The 14,182-nt window shown below is 42.0% G+C and overlaps 1 protein-coding gene and 1 non-coding gene across 3 annotated transcripts; both read right to left on the bottom strand.

Annotated features, from left to right (window-relative positions):
* On the bottom strand, nucleotides 1-13,134 carry LOC104912988 (CCR4-NOT transcription complex subunit 1-like). Of its 2 annotated transcripts, none has more exons than XM_010717893.3 (11): nucleotides 12,973-13,134; nucleotides 12,580-12,690; nucleotides 10,893-11,063; nucleotides 10,451-10,578; nucleotides 8,751-8,991; nucleotides 7,428-7,547; nucleotides 6,484-6,606; nucleotides 6,115-6,266; nucleotides 2,276-2,426; nucleotides 1,150-1,351; nucleotides 1-764 (listed from the first exon to the last, which is right to left on the bottom strand). In XM_010717893.3, exons 1-11 carry the CDS (start codon nucleotides 13,072-13,074, stop codon nucleotides 607-609), a joined length of 1,659 nt encoding a protein of 552 aa, XP_010716195.1. In that variant the 5' UTR covers nucleotides 13,075-13,134; the 3' UTR covers nucleotides 1-606. The 2 variants fall into 2 exon arrangements, with proteins under 2 accessions (XP_010716195.1, XP_010716196.1); XM_010717894.3 differs by having other exon boundaries at nucleotides 1-761.
* LOC116217150 lies at nucleotides 1,849-1,982 on the bottom strand. Its single transcript, XR_004161239.1, has one exon. It is a non-coding gene; the product is annotated as a small nucleolar RNA SNORA50 (small nucleolar RNA).
* Nucleotides 13,135-14,182: the final 1,048 nt, after the last annotated feature.

The raw sequence follows: 14,182 nt of genomic DNA, 5'->3' as shown, positions 1-14,182 counted from the left end.
TTACACATACACAACAACAGTTGGTGGAAAATTTAGCATATGGGCAAGCTTCCTAAGAGCAATGTTTGTTTGCTTAAACATGTGAGCATATTTAGAGTTATAAAGGAGCTAATAATTATGGCTCCATTTTGAGGACCAAATCATTCTCTTGAGGAAAAAAAGAACCCAGCACCTTCCCACCAACTCATGTTAGTTGTGTTTCTTTTCCAACGCTGCAGGCTGCTTCACTGCTGTGCTGCGGCAGGACTCAGCTAGCTATGATTAGCCACCTTACAAACCAAAACCAACATCCCACCCTTTTACAACACAAACAACTCACTAAAGAGTAGGATAAGACTTCTGTTCAAAACATAGCACAATTAGAAAAGAAGGACAGAAGCATGCTGTTCATGCAATTTCTTAATGTGTTGTATTACAATTTTTTTTCTTTCAATCCCACCTCCAGTTACTTGGCAAGCTGCTAGCATAGAAGTTGAGAAGCACCTTTTTCAGACTAAGAGTGCATTACAAGAGCCACATTTCTATTACTTATCACCTCCAGAACAAAGCCACCCCCTGAAGGAAATGCAGATTAACCACAGTCACACTTCACAGTCACAGACAACACTACCACTTACAAGGTTTCATCTTACTCTGCTGGAACGTAGGCTGGCTCAGTCCAGATGTGCTCAGCTTCCTTTGCACGAATGGGTCATTGTTCACTGCAGGAAGGCCCAGGGCTCCAGTTCCTATGCCAGTCAGGCTACCCGTAGTAAGACCTCCTACTGGAGAGGAGACAAGGTTTACCATCTCAGCTGCACCCTTCATACTATCCATGTATCACTTGCATCACCCGTCTCCAACAAGTTATCTGAGCCATAGAGCTTCATAACTATCCAGTGTCAAGCAGTTTTATCTCAGCAGTTCCTCATCTCTGTCCCAACCTAAAATGATGCTGCTAAAATCTGTCAAAAATCAGCCTCTGGGCTCTGACATGTTTTATCTATTGCAGGCACAATATTTGGAAGTGCTGTGATCTAAGAACGAGGATGTATAATCCCCTCCCACAGCAGACAACTGTCTGTCCAGTGCTTCCAATCACAGTAAATATTGAGTGTCTTAACTCTGATGTATCAAAAATACAAGATTCTCCTGGCCAGATAGCAGTACCTGGAAGCTGTGAAGAGAGTCCTCCAATGCCACTGAAACCTGTTGTCTGGTTTTGGGTGGAAAGAGGGGGAAATGCTTTTGCTGGTGACTGAGGAGTACTGAATGCAGAGCCCAAGTTTGGAGGGAAGCCTTGCATGCTCTGGGTGTGAGGAGCAGCTGAGCCACCTAAGCTCAGAGATGCCATTCCTGCAAGCGAGTCGATCTGAATGAAAAATACAGGAAGATTATACACAACAGCCATAAAATGAAATCAAGCTCTCTCTTTGCATGTTTTCTATGAAGACAGCTTCATATCAAAAACATCCCTGAAAAGAGTCATGGTCACTTTAAACCTGAAATCAATCAAAATAGCCATCTGCCTATAGAGTGCTAGATGATATACCCAAAGGATAACATGACTAAGGCTAACATCTGCTGATCCACTTCACATCAGTTATTTGCAGCAGGTTGCCATGGTATTTGGTACACTGAGTAAGCAACTTCAGTAAAGTAACAGTTTATAAGGAAACTAATCTCTGTGTTGAGTTTACATAGTTTGCTGATGCTTCAGACATTTTTCAGTGTTGAATTGCCACTATTTCACATGAAAGAGCTTTTTATCATTTTAAAATCTACTGCTGAATGCAGTTGCTAAAAGCAAAGCATGTCTACAACGTGCTGCTTCCAGAGGAAGGGATGATGAGTGGCAGGGACTAACTTCTTTGTACCTTGTTTTTAAAAGAGCATTCAGTTGAGAGCTGAAGAGCCCCAGTTACAAAAGTCCTTACGCTCTAGCGCTGCTGCTTGGCCCATGAAGCTACAAACAAGACACATCAGGTTCAAAGGCAGCGCTTAGTTCTCAAGTGCTAAAGTTTACAAAGACATCTAGAAAACCCTCCATTATTTTAAAATAAACCAAATCCCAATCACTCCTTGGTACTCCCATCCTGCTATACTTTGGTTTCTTACAGAAATCCATGAAGTGAGACAGTTCTGACCTACAACCCTCAGGCATTCTTCTGTCAGAGGGAAGTTATCTAGATACCCAAGAGGATGTTTTACTTAGACCTGCTGCAAGAGCTCAACAAGCACACCAAAATTAATGCCAGTCAACTGTTTCTGAAGACACAGCATGTTCTTTATCTACCTGCACAGGAGAGATGGCATCCAAGCTGCTCGCACTGGGTGGGCGGCCTTTGGGCATGACTCCAGGTGGTGGCTGCCTGGCCTTATTCATGACATTACTGCAGTTGGCTACCATGGTGAGGATGGTCTCTGACAGCTCCTGAGAAACACTCCTAGAGCAGAAGAGCAGGACAATGAGGCATGCAACATCCAGGAAACCCAGGCCCCCCTCCTCCGCCTGGAATTTTAGATGTAGAATTTTAGATGAAGAATTTCAACTGCAGTTCTAAGAAAATTCACCTCCAACATATTCCTCCATTTTTAAGAACTCAAATCCTGTGCTGTGCAGTTATCCCTGCAAGTAATGGCTTATTAAAAGGCACGATGTGTATCTGTCTGCATGGCTCCAACAGCCCTAAAAGCAGGCAAAGCAGGCTGCAGATATGGACTACGTACAGCATAGCCTCATGAATTCAGACAACAGCTTGTGCTGTAATCCCTTGGTCAAACCAGCTCCTAAAGGCTCCCCATTCCCAGGCTTTGTCACTCAATCATTTCCAGTTGAAATTTCAAAACACACACAGACTCTCCAACAGTTACAACATGCCTAAGAAGCCTGGACCACAGGCAAGCATACAGAAGGATGGAGTTAAATACTTCCCCAGTTTTTCTGTATACGAACTAACAGGCAGGCTTCATTTAACCATTAATAAACGTTTAACACTGACAAGGACTCTCCAACTATTCAAAGAACTTGTACCAAAACCCCAGCAGAAAACTCAGGCTTAGGCCTGAAGTCATTGCACAACCAAGGGCAGTCAGCTCCTCTTTCAAAGTATTCCACTTCTGGCTGCCAGGTTTCCAAAGAGCCCTGATGCTGACACACCTAACCACAAGCACGCTCACACAACTCCAACATTTCACTCCAGAACACACAACCAACTATTTATGGCTTTCCTGACCTTTTTTTTGACCTTTATACAGCGTGTACAACCAAAGCAGCACATTCCTTCTTGCAATGAAGCAACTATGTCAAATGCTTCCAAAGATTCCTTATTTTCAAGGGATTTTCTGCAATTTCTACTGCATAGGTGTTGGGATGGGAGTGAAAAGAATGAGGAACAACTGTGATAATTAAGGCAGGAAAACAAAATTTTGATCTAGTTAAGGCAGGCCAGCCTTCAGCTTTGCCAGCTGTCCCATTACAGACTATGCAGGTCGTGCTCCAAAGCCAGTGTCCTACCACAGTGTGGAGAAAATGCCATCCTAGCACAGATGGGATTTCTGCTTCATTCAAGTGCAACCAGACCAGAAGGCAGAGCTCTGAGCACAGCATGGGCAGGCTCAGCATACATGGTATGAGTTTGCCTACACCCCAATTCCATAATACCACAAATATCTAAATTTCCAGGCACTTATGACCAATTGCAGGTATGGAAGTACAGTCTTCCTCATGCAGGAGATGTTTGTAGCACTGTATGATCCTGTTTAACCAAGGAACAGGAGCAGGGCTGATGAGCTCAGGTCACACACAGATACCACCCTCCATCCTTTGCCCTGCTCTTTTTTTGGCAGCAGCATGCCTGCTATGTTTCCACTTAAATATCACAGCATGCTTTAGTAAAACAGATTCAATCTGCTAGAGGCCACTGACCATATGGCAGCCCACAATGCAGTTTAAGACAGGCTTATAGACCCAAGTGCCTATGGTGACCAGTTACAGCCATTTGTGCCTTGGAACAAATCACTAACTCCTAGTCCTGCCATCTACACAGATGGAAAATTAACATTTCTGTGTAATACTCCACTGCATACTAAGATAGATACCACAGTATTTTTTAAATGGTACAAAACAGTGGATTTTCACAAAGCTGCACTTGAAGGCAATAATATGATGACATGAAGCAGTAAGTAGGGAGACATGCTTCTCTAATCAAAACAGATCCCAGAGTTCATGTTTTCAATCCTACCCAAACCACTCGAGTTTCAATTGAAAAACATTAAGCAATAAGAAAAAAGCAGCTATTTCCTTTTGAAGCATCACTGCTACATGGCACAACAGCAGTGCTCAGGGTGACACAAGCTGCACTGACAGAAAGGGTCTCAGATTAGTGGCTGACAGAAGTGTCCCCCAGACACAAAATCACAGAAGAGTTAACTACAGCTTAATAACTACAGCTTAGTTAAGGAAATTGCTCCTAAATCAGTTACCCACAGTGGCAGACTTCAGGTGGTGAAGGGCATTACCCTTCAGGACACATTTCATGTTTACTGTCATTTTAATCTCCCAACCTTTATGATGCCTGCTTCTATTTGTGACTGAAATAATCAGAGCAATCCCTTCCTGGAAGAAATCTTGGTGTTTTCTCTTTCACACTCAAAGAGAATAGCTAAAGGAAAATGACTGCAAGTAGTTCACATTCCTGCATAGAAGGGAATGCAGGTTGCTATAAAAAGAAACCAAAAGCTGAGAGAATTGTGCCAGTAGAGAACTGGTAGCTTCTGGATTAACTGAATAAATAAAACTTGGTAACACATTAAGATTCAGGGCACAGTGACATTAGATGCAAGTTAAGCCTACAGTTAACCATTACATCTCTAGATCTGGGTAACAAGGCAAATGCTGGGCTGGAATTCTACATTTAAAAGATGATGCACAAGTTGAGGAGTAGCAGGCATTCTTTCTGTCTAAAAGGTGGACTAGAGATCAACGTTCCAGAAACAGTATTTCAGTAGTTTTTAAAGTTTAATTGCATAGGTCCCAACAGAAGACAAAAGAACCCTTTCTCTTAACATTTTACCATGATCTCAGAAGTGCTCTTCCAGTTTAAGCACGGACTGTGACAGACTTGTACTGGTATTTATTCCCCACTGTTTAGTTGAGAGCTGGGAATCATCTCTGACAGCCATACAGATGTTTCCTCTATCTGTCAAGATGCACCAGATGACAATACAGCCCTGGATCAGGTAACACACATCTGGCCATGCCAGCACCTTCAGATGTCTACATGTAACACCAAAGCTAGCAGCACCCCCAGCTTCCAGAATCTCTGACTCACAGGCCACACAGGGCTACTCCTGGTTACCTGTGAAATACTGCTGCAAATACTATCCTGACCTGACAGTATTAAGTGACCCCACCAATATTTTGCAACAATTTGTCATTTTTACCTAAAATTAACACAGTATTTAAAAGTTATGTTGTCCTGCCCATTGTTTCTTCTCTCTCTGCTCCAGGAGGGGTATGTTACAACTCTCTAGGACCCACAGTTTCCTCCTAGATTTTACCTAAACAAACTCATGTGCAGAACAACTCAGCTATTCCCCACCCTTTGATTACTTCAAGACAGTATTTTCAAGAAGACAACAGAAAACGTCTAGTTTCAGTTTTGTAGCATTACAACCTCTACCTCTCTCTTGCACAGGAGAATTGCATTAGCCCTCTCTGCTACAGAGCAACAACCACATATGGAGACATTTATTTATATATGTCATTTATATATGTGATAGCTTTAAATGATGGTGCCACACTCCGCAGTTATGATCCCTGTTCCTCTGCCCAAATGACCTCCCAGCATCTAGTCACTAACCCAGTATCTCACTCAGCAGCCACCCCACAGCTACCAAGATCACCCCACCGTCTGACTACGAAGACAAGATCAATTTCAACTTCCTGTTGTGTAACCTACAAGAGAAGCTTCAGTGTCAGTGATAAACACACTACTGAGACTAGCCATACAATGTTATGCAGTCTCACTAACACACAGGAAGCCCCAAACCAACTGTGAACGTGTGCAACGTAGAGCCAGCAACTGAGTTTCAAGCAGATGATGCATTCAGTGAAAGCAGTAAAGCCCTTACCCAGCACAAGCCTGCAGGCATGCCAACATAGTTGCCAAGGTTTCTGGAGGAAGCTGAGCACTTTTGGGTTGATCTTTTTCAGGAGCCAGACCACCTAGGATGGATGGACATCTTCTCTTTAAGAAGGTCATGCAGGCTTGGATGAAGGGCTCCTGTGGAAAATGAAGTTATCTCAATCTCTCACCCACATCCAAGCCACTATTTCAAACTTGGCAACTGCATCATGGAAAGAATGACATTAAGTTATAAATTATAGCATGGAACTATCAGACCACGGGCACTTTCCACAACTTTAAATCTACTTATAAAGTGAAAGTGACTTAAGTTAGTCTCTGATAGAGTACAGAGATAAAAAAAATCCTGTTTTACCCCATGCTCCCGAATTTTGTCTGTGAGCCATTTGTCAAGTTTGAGGTATTCTCGTCGAGAGGCAAGTGCAGCAAGGTCAATAACAAAGGCAAATGGAGTACCATTTAGCAGCATTGACAAGGCCTAGAGGAAAAAAAATAAATAAGACTACCAGTGAAGATACAAGGATATCCCTTCTCCTTTCTTCTTTCTAATCTTCACATACTTTCTAACAAAGAAATGTTCTCATCACAGGCTGCTGTGCTTTATTAGGCACCATCTGCATCATATATTTATTTTTGTGCTTGTGGCACAAACAAGCAAGAGCTCTTGAGAGTATGGTACCACCTTTCTTGAAGTGACTTTGTACTTATTGAGTTAAATTCTTCTACGTGAACATCTATCAGCAAAGTGATACTATAAAGAAAAGTAAAAATCCCAACAGAATATCCTAGCATCTCCCTGTCAACAGACCTCAATCACTTCAGAGCCTCTTTGAATACATCTGACCTGAGTGGTCACCTCTGAACACAGAAAACAATACGATGAAACTGACTTGAAGCTCTTGCACTTTGTGACACCCAATTATTTTGCATTTAACTTTAGGAAGTGATAAAGGCCTCTAAGATGTCAGGTGACCTCCAGCCTTTCATGGACACGTAAACAGTTGCAAAGTAGTACTCTTAAGAAACCTCCATTCCATCAGTCTCAGAGATGTCACCTTCAAACAAATGCCTGAAGGATATTTTCTACAATTCCCATTTCAATGGTGTTTAAGGTTAAAACAGTTGAAGCTCTTCCTGGATTTACAGTACATGCACAAAGCAAGCAGCTCTATTATTCTGCTTCTTGGCAATCCTTGCTAAATGAGTCACATCTAAGCTCAGCTTAGCCTTTGTTACAAGATGAGCAAGTCTGCATAAGACACCAGACAGAAAATAATGACGGTGCTTTGCAAAACTCACCTTCAAGTCTTGTGCCACATCAAGAATACGTGACAATTTGGCCTGGTCATACTGCTCCCCTCTCATGTACCATTCTGCCATTGCATGCATGATAAGCTGGCGAATCGAAGGAGACTGACCCTAAGAAGAATTAAATTAGGATTGTACTTCATGTCTCTAGGAAAAGGATCAACTATTTGAACATTTAGTACGATACCTTACCTCTAAAGCCTAACACAAACACATTTACTACTCAGCTACAGAACTCAGTTTCTTAGTTGGACTCTTATCACGAGGTAGCAAAGTTATCTAGGAGCTCAACTAAAAGATGTAGAATGGCTATGAATGATGAGAATGTACATCTTTTGCAGGTTTCCTATGATTGGAGAAGTCTAATTCCCCCCAGTTACACACACAGCTATTGGAATAGATGAATTGTTCATAAAAATGCTACGCCCAATGTGTTCCCAAAGTGAAAAATACAGTGTCATGCCTTGACATGGAAAACCAGTATCTAGCTCTTTGTTCACACAGAAACAATCCTAAATTTCAATCCAACTGGGCTTTTGCTGGCAGCAGAAGTTTAGCTCTCATTTATGGAAGACAAGTATCTTAAAGCTGTGGAACAGCACCCTGTCACAGGGCAGCTATTGTCCTTCCTTCTGAAGCCTATCCTGTTGAAAAATTGCATCTTCTGCTATTTAAGGACTTTATGCAAAAAGCATCACCTGTATCCTACCTCCTATTCTTCAATTTAAGGATATGTACAAGAAAAAAACAAAAGTATTCATGCTGCTTCAGGTAGGGAACATTCATGACTTTGCAGTGAATATGGACCCACTGAGGTCAAGCTTCTTATCACTGACTCTACTGTACTCTAAAGAATAACACACTCTTTCATGCAGATTCTCCTTTCATCCCAGAGGATCCCTCCTCTGTCTTAAGTTTCTTCCTTTGATTCGTATTTGCTTAATTACCAGTAGGAACAGTGAGTAAAGTCAAGATGAAAGGGAAAACCACAGAAATAAGCCTCTTGTTCGTTCAATAAGGGCATGGAGTTTGTATGCATATTTGCCTTCTCTTTGCATGGAAGTTCTCTTTGAAGGCCAGCCCTAAATTGTCAGAAAACACTCTAAACTTTCAATAGGAGTCACCATATATGCAGTCTCTGTACCTAGAATAGCCTCCACCTTTTACTCAATCACACTGGTGGAAAGTATTTGTTTTGAACTTCCTCCCCTTACTGCTTAGAATTTCTACATATTAAGTGTGTCAGCTTCTCTCTCTCAAAAATAACTAAATCAAACTTTAGTTTAAATGTAAAGATTTAGTGGAAACACTTACCTGCCCATGCCATGCATAGTGCAAAATGATGGCAGAGTTGGGATGGTTGCCAAGGAAGATTGGCATGAGCGTGGAGATGAGTTCGTGGCGCAAGGTATGCCAGGAAGTGTTGATCTGCAGTAAGGCCAATACCAACATATCTGGGCAATGCTTGATGGGAAAACTGAAGAGCTGCTTAACCTGCTCATACTGTCCCACTTCTGCCAACCGTAACAGAGATTCGATCAGATCCAGGCTCTTCCTAACAAAAAGAAAAAGACAGACAGACAAGCCCCCCCAAAAGGTTACAAAGCAGTTTGCTTACAGTATCCTGGATTTAAGCAGTCTGTAGCATCGACTGCAAGACTACGCACAGTGCAAGCAACCTGAAATTGCAGCTCCTGCTAGATATAATTAAGACTCCAGGAGCAATCTTATCCATGAAAAATAACAAGACAAAAATATATAAAAATAAGCCAAAATGAACTGAAGAACTTCTGTTAAAGAAGATGGAGAACAGAATGCTGAAGTTGAAAAAATTCAGCTAGAAGTGAGTTACTGGAATAACTGAACTTGGAATAAACTTCCAGAAGTAAAATACACTTCTTTTGCAACACCTGAGATTCCACATGTGAAACCTGTGCAACGTTTTTCTCTATTTCTCTAATAGGTATAACTATTGCCACCTTCTCTGACTCTAACCATCTTCCCCATCCTTCAGTTCCTTATTTCAGGCCCCACAACAGGAACAGAAACAATCAGCACTGAAATCAGCCATACAGATATATTACAAGAAGCTATAACTGTCAGCTCAGAGTCACACAACTCAGTTTTGTGCAATAACTCAACAAGCCTGGGGGCCCCAGTACAGGAAGGACGTGGAGCTCCTGGAATGGGTTCAGAGGAGGGCACTAAGATGATCAGAGGGCTGGAGCAGCTCTGCTATGAGGAAAGATTGAGGGAACTGTGCTTGTTAAGATTGGAATCTGGGGAGACCTCATTGTGGCCTTCCAGAACTTGAAGGGAGCATATAAACAAGAGAGGGAACGGCTGTTTGTGAGGGTGGGTGGTGACAGAACAAGGGGGAATGGTTTTAAACTGAGACAGAGGAGGTTTAGGTTGGATATTAGAAAGAATTTTTTCAGCCAGAGGGTGGTGAGGCAGTGGAACAGGTTGCCCAAGGAGGCTGTGGATGCCCCATCCCTGGAGGCATTCAAGGCCAGGCTGGATGTGGCTCTGGGCAGCCTGGGCTGCTGGTTGGCGACCTGCACACAGCAGGGGGTTGGAAGCAGATGAGCATTGTAGTCCTTTTTGGCCCCATTCTAGAATAGCTCTCCAAATTATTTAAATCCCAAGACCTATTTCATGTAGGTGGAGCAAGTTTCCCCAGTGTTATCTTACAAAAGACAGATTCAATATCTTAACTCCTCTATCACACCACCTTCAGTCCTAAGATTCACCAAAATATATTTGCAGGAATTTTCAAAGCAATAAAAGCAACAACTAGTAACACATTTTCAGATATTATGGAAATATACAGTAATTTCTAATACAAGAACTTTCACTGATCAAACACAGGAAAACAGTAACAGCTCACTTACTGGAACGTGCACACAGCTACAGAGATGTAATTCTGCATTAAGTTAAAGTCACATCTGACCAAGTAAGTTGTCTTACTCTAAATCTAGGTAAGAAAAGCAGTTTGGGAAGAGCAGGTTTACCATGTAGCAATTTCTCGATTGTCATCCTCTGGTGGTGCTTTCAGGATGTCTGTGGTAACAGTGTGACAAGGGTAGTCAGCAAAACAAAAGATGTCCGGGTTTATGAGGGAATGTTGAATGAAGGAGAGCTGGAAAGAGAAACCAAAAGCAGTTTAGGTCGCTGGAGTTGCACGGCCCTTCACAGCTGCATTTTGCAAAGCTTCAGTCTTTTTGTGTAACCAGGTAAATGAGGTGCTTGGCTCAGCTGCATTATGAGTCAGAACTCTGCTAAAAACAAATGACATAACATGTAGAGCTAGTGACCCCCTCCTTCCCAACAATGCAGACAAGTTCTCAAACTTGGCTTGTCTGAAAATTCATACTACCAATCCACATCTGACATTTCAGAAATTCAGAAGCTTCTTAATTGATGTACAGACAGACAAAATGCTGGTAAGCTTACCTGGCCTTCTGCATGCTTCCAAGGTCTGTATATGGCATTAACTGGAAAAACTTCCATGCCCAGCCCTCTCTGGATGCCAAACACCACAATATGCAGGCCTTTGCTGTCACGGATCTGAAATCCTGGGTGGTCCAATTCATAGGTTACTACTTTGAAGTCCAGGCTAGGATTCTGTATGCAAAAAACAGGAGAGCAGTCAGCCTTAAACATCACAATCCTCAGTATTCACTTCTAAGAACCCCACTCTAGCTTAGTAACCACCCGACTTTTAGTTGAAAACAGTTTGTGTTCTTAAAACAAAGTTTAGATAGTTCTGCAAACACGATGCAAGCTAGTGTTTGAAGCCAGTCCATGAGTTTGCACTTTCCCCAGCACTACAGCCAATAGTTATCCATACTTCTAAACATTAAATTAAAACCAAAACAACTAAAACAGCTCATTTCTTGGCACTCCCATTCCTTTTGTAGGCCTCCATACCCTCCAGAGCAAAAGACAGAAGGATCTGACCAGCTGCCAAACAGGACTTGTTTTCTCCCTAAACAATTTATAATGCGAGCACCCACAAAGCACCCGTTAGATTTCCATCAATAGTGTGAAACTTTCATATGAAGTAGTTTGGAGGGACCAGGCAGAGCCATTACTAATGCACACCACTTCTTCCAAAGGCAGGTGAGCACCAAACGCAAGAGCTGGAGATACTGGCTGCACGTTGTGCCCACCTCCTGACAAGCTGACGTGACACAAAGTAAATGTGAACTGCATCATAAGGCTAAGAAAGGCTTTGGGTGTGCTTATACAACTGCAAGATTGAAAAAAAGAATGAAATGCTTAAAGAATGAGAAATGATTTATTGAGAACATGAGCATACAGGTGCACTCATGGCATTTGGGTAAACCACAGCTCCAGCAGTCATCTCCACAAGTTGTATGCACTGCTACAGAATGAAAGAAAGCAGTTTCCTTAAAGGAAACAAGAGATAGAAGCAGCACAGAGCTTTCTGTAAGAATTGAAATAGTACAGCTATATTAGCAAGCAAGACCTACTGTTACCTACACAGCACAAAGGGATTTGGGTATTGGTACATAATTAACAGCTTCCTTAAGTTTTTGGTTCTTCTAAAACCAAGCAACTCCTGCAACTATTAGAGGGACTACACAGAAAACTCTCTCTTGCCTGGCAGAGAAAGGAAATGGCATTCATGTTTCACTGTGCTAATTCAAAAAAAAAAAAAAAAAACGCTGCTTAAGAAGTAATGGAAAATCTTCCAAAACATCACACACACCAGCAGCATTGGGAGGTTTGGAATGAGTAGCTATGAAAATATTTTTTCTTCATTATTAATGCCTTTTCAAAACAAGGTGCCTGATGCACAGATGTGTTCCACGGTCAGAAATAAACTGTTCAAACTGAAACCCGTTCAGACACATACTAGAACGCACAGGAGTGAGCAGCATGGAATGAATCAAAGCCACACCCATGTTAGCATTCAGGTAGTTTTTATTTACCACAGTTCTTCAAAATACTCTCTTTCAATGGGCAAAACCATCACTCAAGCATAGCAGCACAAACACATTGAGATTCAAAGCCATTCAGGCTGCTAGGAGCTCAAAAAGCTTTATATTCACACTGGGACGTGCCCTTCTTTGAACTGTTCTGCATTGAAGATCAAGGTGCTCAGAAAACTTACCAGCTCCTTAAGAACATCAATTAAGACCTCCACATTCCAGGTATGGGCTTGTGCTCCATCGCTTTTATCTTTCCCATCACTCCAAATCCCACTGCCAGGAGCCGAAATAGACTGCAAGTTAAACATACTCAATTAAGTACTGGCTAGAAGTAGAGAACCCTCAAAGCCCGCCAGCCACAGAACTTCTCACTAGGAAGGAAAGCAAAGGTTCAGACCGCTAATGACACCACTTGCATGCTGCTAAGAATCCTTCACTCAAGAAGGTATTACAGAAATGCACGCTAGAACCTTCGGAAGTACAAATACTGAATAATGAAAGCTTACAGGCTGAAGTTTTCATTTCCCAATTTCCGCTTATTAAAATACAAATAACCCATCCTGTACAGCACTCACTTGTAATGGAATACCATCCGTCAGCCCCGAATGAGTCCGAGCCATCATCCCCAGAACCCTGGCAACCTGGGCAGCTGTCACCTCCCGAACTCCAAACTGCATGATTATGTTGCGACATTCTTCAACACTAGGATGGGACAAAACAGACCTCAGTAAAGCCAATCTTCCTCAAATAACACAGGCTTAGCCCTCAGTATGAGCCTAAGCCAGAAGCAGCCACGTGTTTGCAGGCTCCTGTTACCACACTCAGGTATTACAGCTCTCCTTGGGCCCTAACAACTGCACTGTAAGATTCTGTTTGTGGAATACATACGGATACATAGCATGAAATAGATTTATAATATATTCAAAAACAATTCCTCAGTAGAGGCATTCTAACTAGTTTTTCCTCCTATATTTCTGGTAATGATGACAACTCACATATGTATATAAACAACCAGTGGTATCTGTGCTAGGTGCAAAGATGTACAGTCATGCTCGCATCACTCTCAGCAAGCCCACACTGCTCTGTTCGTGGCAGCCTGTCTCACACAGCACCAGCAACTCTAGCTAACAGAGATGCATATTTCACATTTTAGAGAAGGGGAAGATAGCCAAGAGAATCTGGAACACTCTAAATGAGGATGTGGGTTAAGTATGTACACAGATATACACACAAAGCCAGGGCAAGTTTAAGACAGCTGTATTTCTACCAAAATAAACCTAAGCAGGCAGAGGCTCTGAAGCAGCTGTTAAGATACTCTGCTTTATCACCAGCAATTCACTATCATAATTATATTCCACAGCTTCAAGTAATCTTAATTTCAAAGTTTAAGCTTTGATAAGCATGGTACAAACAAGCTGCTGCTGTTGGGCAACTCCCCTGAAGAGACACCATTATCTTCAGCCCTTCTACAATTCACTTCATGTGGTCAGTGAGCTATCAGGAATGTGCCACAAGTGCAGAAGAGGATTTAAGTGGAACTCGTGTTTACTAAGCCATCTTGTTTTTAGGAATGTAACCATCCTCCTTATTTATAAAACCTTCCCAAGGAAGGCAAATACCTTTCACTAACAGTTTTTACCGTTACAACAGAAAAGCTACACACAACAGAAGAAAGCAAAACAAAATAAGAATTAAAACAGACAAACTCGTAACTGTTTGGTTTTTTCTTCACCTTTTGCATCCTGATAAATACCACCAGCACCCAAAGTGCTTGATTTCATATTA

The sequence above is a fragment of the Meleagris gallopavo genome, chromosome 13 (genome assembly GCF_000146605.3).
Source record: "Meleagris gallopavo isolate NT-WF06-2002-E0010 breed Aviagen turkey brand Nicholas breeding stock chromosome 13, Turkey_5.1, whole genome shotgun sequence".
NCBI classification, from domain to species: domain Eukaryota; kingdom Metazoa; phylum Chordata; class Aves; order Galliformes; family Phasianidae; genus Meleagris; species Meleagris gallopavo.
The sequence above is the reverse complement of the archived record's forward strand: the minus strand, read 5'-3'. Positions and strand labels throughout refer to the sequence as shown.